Source organism: Papaver somniferum, chromosome 1 (genome assembly GCF_003573695.1).
Source record: "Papaver somniferum cultivar HN1 chromosome 1, ASM357369v1, whole genome shotgun sequence".
NCBI lineage: Eukaryota > Viridiplantae > Streptophyta > Magnoliopsida > Ranunculales > Papaveraceae > Papaver > Papaver somniferum.
Window position 1 is genome coordinate 183,880,295 of NC_039358.1, and position 5,333 is coordinate 183,885,627.

Sequence of the window (5,333 nt, forward strand, 5' to 3'; positions counted from 1 at the left end):
GCGTAGCCAGAAAACAACAAGCAACAGCAGCAGACAAACCAAAATCAAATCGTACCCAAGACAAAGACAACAACACTTAATTGCTAGAAAACAAGAATGAAAGGATGAAAAGTTTTAGGAGGAAAGGAATAATGGGATGATAAAGAAGAATGAAATTTATTTCAAGTTTTGACATTCTTTTTCTTACTTATAAGCATTGAAGGAGATATAAACTGTCCCTCCACCCAAGGAGAAGTTATTGCAAGGAGTGGGAAACGTGCCCTAGTATCTAGGGGAAATTATTGAAGAGAGGTGAAGAATATGTAACGGTTTTCCTCTAACTTCAACTGACGCCTTAGTCAGAAGAAAAGGGGAAAATTGTAGATACATATTTCATCACTCGCCACGTGTCTGGGAAGAAACACGTGGGAGACATATGGCTTAGGGCATCAAGATATGATGCCCCACGTGGATAGCCAAGAAACGTGTCTCATCAATACAAGATCACCATCTAACAGATCTGATGGCTGAGGATCGGGGAGCACTGAGATACAAAGCCATCGCGAAGCACTGAAAACACCCAAAGACCAACTTTATCCCATCTCAAGAAAGATCCAAGATCGACGGCTGGGGTTAGTCCAACTGACACAGACGTGACAGGGACAACAGACGCATGTCTGACGCGTGCAGACGATTCAACCACCCGCATTAAACACCCTAAGTAGCATACGTGTCGACCAAACTGTGGAGGATGCAGTAATAATCCTTCGTCATCAAGCATGGATCGCTGGGGGCATCGTGGAAGACGAAGGTATCAGCGGAATTGGCACAAAGCACAAGACGATAAGGTTACAACGGGATACAGGAATGGACCCCACGTTGTAACCCTATAAATACCCCTCCCCACTAAGAGAGGGAGGTCGACCAACCAATAGCAATTAGAAGAGGATAAAAAGAGAGAGAAATAGGAAGAGTAAGTGAATCCCTTTTCCCCGAAGCCTCAATGCGCACTTTAAAGTCATTCGACTATCTTTGTAATCAATTCAATACATAGTGAAACACCAATCCCGTGGATGTAGGCCTTAGTGCCGAACCACATAAATCATCGTCTCATTTACATTCAGCACTTTACATTATTTACTTTACATTTATGCTTCGATCTTTATTTATCCAGTTATATGAGCATCATTAGTGATAACATTTGACTAGACAAGGACGAGCACGAAGGCTCTGAGTCGATGAGTCATCACATTTACCTCTCTTTATGCATGCAGCGCATAGTTTATGATATAGATTGTATGCGAAGATTGTTTGTGAACACGTGGATGCCATCGTGATTTATGTGTTCACACATCCCATGAACCCCTTCAGGCTTCACTAATGAATATATGAAAACAATGAATATATGAAAACAGGGTTGTACATCCCTAACCCTCCATATTAATGTTACTTGTAATTGGGTTGGGACCATCAATTCCTTGGAAGATGGTATTTTTCCTTGCGAATTGAAAGCGTGACTATAGAGTACCAGCTTTCTTACTGTTGTAATAAGTATTGACATGAATTCAAGTCCTCTTTTGTTTCTATAAACAGCTGCCTACTTAGTCAACAATTTTAAGTGATTTTTTTTAAAAGAATGACGAGTCCTGCACGGAAAAACAATGGCTGATCGACAAGTATAGGACCGGACTGATAGTTGGAACGCCATTACTGTTTTCCTTCCATAAACTACACTTCCGACATTATTGAATACCGTTGTGAACTTACAACGTCTGTCACTAATCAATGAAACTGTAGATCATATATTTATTTTTAGGAAGACATACATGCCCCTCTTTTCTAACAAATATACTGCTAGAGACAAATTATTCAACATTAATACAGTTTAGGGAATCAAAACTGCTAAACTTAGCTGAAAACTTTGCAAAAAAATTTGTATTAAACTCGACTTAAAAAATCAAAGTTACGAAACTCGCAGGGAAGGAAGAAAGCCTGAAGTTGCAGAGAAAACTACAGAAAACCAGGCAAGTTCCATGACATCCACAAATTCCACACACACAAAGACGGTATATAATATATAATAATAGAAAGTTCCCAAACTAAAATAATGTCTGATAAATTCCCAAAACAGTAATAAAACTAAATAAACTGAAAGAAGCACATGGAGAAGCATCAGATTTCCTGAATGGTTGTTGAATAAGATAACCATTTTTGCTACTTGATCCACAGACATTGACAGTACCAATCTTCACACCATCTTGAGACGCGTTTAAACAAAGTTTTGGATTTCCACTTAAATCAAGATTTCTTCCTAACCTCTTCAAGAAACCATTATTAAAAGGAACAACGCCACTTAGCATATTCCTACTCAAATTCAAATGATATATATGAGATAAATTACTCAAACCAACTGGAATCTCACCTGTTAATCTGTTATTCTCAAGTGATAATGTACTCAGATTCATAAGACGAGAAAAATTTGTCGGAATCTCCCCGGAATAACCTGAATTACCAAGTCTAAGTTCCTGCAACTTCACTAAATTCCCGAGCTCATTTGGCAGTGACATGAACATTGAATTACCATCCATTAATAAGTACTCTAAGCTCTCTAGCTTGGTTATTCCTTTCGGAAATTTCCCTTTAAATCTGTTATTGCTAAGAGCAAGAAATGCCAACAGCTTGAGCTTCTCTACAGTTTCCGGAACGGCTCCGGTAAGCGAATTTGAGCTTAAATCGAGTTTTTGAAGTAGATCCAAGTTTCCAATTGTCGTAGGGATTGTGCCAGAAAGTGAATTATAACTCAAGTCAAGTCCTACAAGGTTTCTAAGGTTACCCATTTGGTTGGGAATAGTTCCAAGGAGAGAATTGTAGCTTAAATCAAGATGTATAAGAGATGGTAAACTAAAGACTTCCACTGGGATTTCTCCGTGCAGTTGGTTTTGTGACAATGTAAGGATTTCAAGAGATTTTAGTGAAGAGATTTGTGGTGGAATCGGACCTACTAAAGCTTGGTTTGATCTTAGACTTAACTGTTGAAGCGTAGAAGGAGAAGAAGAAGAAGAAGAAATGATTTTTAGAGTTGTCTTAGTAAGAGTGAAACAGTGAAAGAAGAAAGCTGATTGAAGGTAAGGAAGGTTGAATATCTGAGAAGGAAATGTAGCTGTTTTTTTGCAAGTTGGATTGGGTGGAGAACCAAAATCAAGTCTAATAACATGATAATGAGCATCTTTGTTATTAGTTTTGCATTCTAAACCAGGCCATGAAGCACCCGGTTTGCATGGATTAGGATTAGAAACTCTCCAATTCCTAGCGGAAGACATGGATTCCATGATTTTAAACAAGGTGTCTTGTTCAAATGGATCCATGTTTGTTTGAAGAGTATTGTTGTTGATCTTTGGGTTCTGTTTTTTAGGATGGACATTAGTAGTGGTAGAGAGAAAACAAGGCAGGGAGAAGAAGAGGAGTAGAGGAATGGTAGTAATCAGTGGAGACATTGTTGAGAGAAGTGTTGCAGGATTTAGTTGTTGTTGTTTGGATGATTTTAGTATTGGAGTTCATATCTTATGAGTAAAGAAGGGTTTGGAGGCGGACAGAGGTGAGACTGTGAGAGAGGTGTTGGAGAAGATGTGATTGAAAAGACGGTGGGGTCATGGCATTGTTTGAGAATGTGAAGTCACTCCTCAAACCCATGTAAGGTCTTAAAAGATTTTTAAACAAGAATAAGAGAGAGTGAGTGAGTGAGGGAGGGAGGGAGTTTACCGAAACATTCTAACATGACATGAGCAGTGGATTTTTATAGTCAAGTCCATCAGGAGGAGTAAGGGGAAAAAATTGCCAGTTAAAATGAAAATCATCAAGACTAATAAGGACCTGATTTCCTGTTATGGTCAGTTGATTACATCATGTTTTGTGATGAAGTAACGCACTAGTGCAATACCAAATTTTTACAGTCATTAAAAGTCATCATACGTATCACCTCACACAGACCACGGTCAGTCCTCATGAAATTAGCTAGTAAGGGAAACTTACCATGAGCTGTAGGCATAAATTGTTAGGTATTCATTATCTGACAAAGTCTCAGCAGGATGCACGTGTGTCTTTTTTAACACAATTCAATGCATAGTCGTATGATTTATATGAACCCTGAATTTATGTTTCAAGTGATAGTAAAACTAAAACTAGGTCTCTGATTGCTTCAAAAATTCGACCCCAAAGGCAAAGTCCCTTTCGCAAAAATTGATAAAAGCGTGTAGAAGAGAAGTTTCAGTGACCAGTGACCAGTCCATTTTTGTAGTTCATGTGCATGACTTAGAAGAATGATGGAAGGCCATCTTGTTACTGCTTTCGCTTACAACCTTACATTCGTAATGACTCCTTTTACAGAACATATGTTTTTGTTTCTAATATGTCACTTGCTTCTTTTCTGGACTGAGAATAATTTAAGATTTCTATCTATCTTTTGCATATCAAGCCATGTAGATTTTTAATCTTCCTATCGAAACCCTTAAATCAAGAAGGCTATTATTGGGACGTCACACTCTATTAGAGGGGGTTCATTTGGATATCTGGTGACCAAAAATCTGGTTAAGGGATACTTTTGATTCAATAGCAATTTGTCCAAATTACCCTTCAATTAAAATTAAAACAAAAACAGAATAAAAACCTAATCTAATCTTCACACTTTCAACCTTTTGACTCCTGCTCTCTTCTTCTTCTCCTCTTTCTCTTCTTCTTCTTCACAGTAAATTTCTATTTTCACATCAATTCATTTCATCGTTTCCGATTAATCGGTGATTCGGAAACCTTAACATCGTTGGATTGAAATCTATATGAAAGATGAGGAAGAAGCAAACTGATCCCAGTGATGGTAATCAACATCTCAATCAACCTCAACTCATTCCACCGATTCGATCAATTGAAGAATCAAATTTTCAAACTCCTCAACAACAACTCATGGTGTATGTAAGGTAATAATCGAACAAACCCATCTTTTTGTACTCGTTTTTGTGCTTAAATCGAATGAAATCGAAGTAAAATTAGGGTTTTATTTACTTTCTACTAGTGTTACGCCTGGGTACGGTACTAGATTTTTCAATCGTAATTTAGTTTTTGAAGAACTTATGCCTAGGTTTAGTTCAATTCAAGCGTAAACTTTGATTTGCATGTCGTTCACGTCTAGGTTTAGTTGATTTCCAGGCGTAATTCCAATTTCACGCCTAGGCTTAGTTATTGAATTTTCCCATCGTGAACCTAGGCGTAATTTTAGTTTTACGTTTCGATTGAAACCTAGGCGTAATTCTTCCTGGATGTTTTGAAGAAATTCGAACTTTGGGTTTACGCCTAGTTTCTTTCAC

The 5,333-nt window shown here is 37.8% G+C and overlaps 1 protein-coding gene across 1 annotated transcript; it reads right to left on the reverse strand.

Annotated features, from left to right (window-relative positions):
• Window positions 1–1,817: 1,817 nt before the first annotated feature.
• Window positions 1,818–3,643, reverse strand: LOC113309677 (receptor like protein 29-like). Its single transcript, XM_026558160.1, has one exon. It carries the CDS (start codon window positions 3,471–3,473, stop codon window positions 2,079–2,081), a length of 1,395 nt encoding a protein of 464 aa, XP_026413945.1. The 5' UTR covers window positions 3,474–3,643; the 3' UTR covers window positions 1,818–2,078.
• Window positions 3,644–5,333: the final 1,690 nt, after the last annotated feature.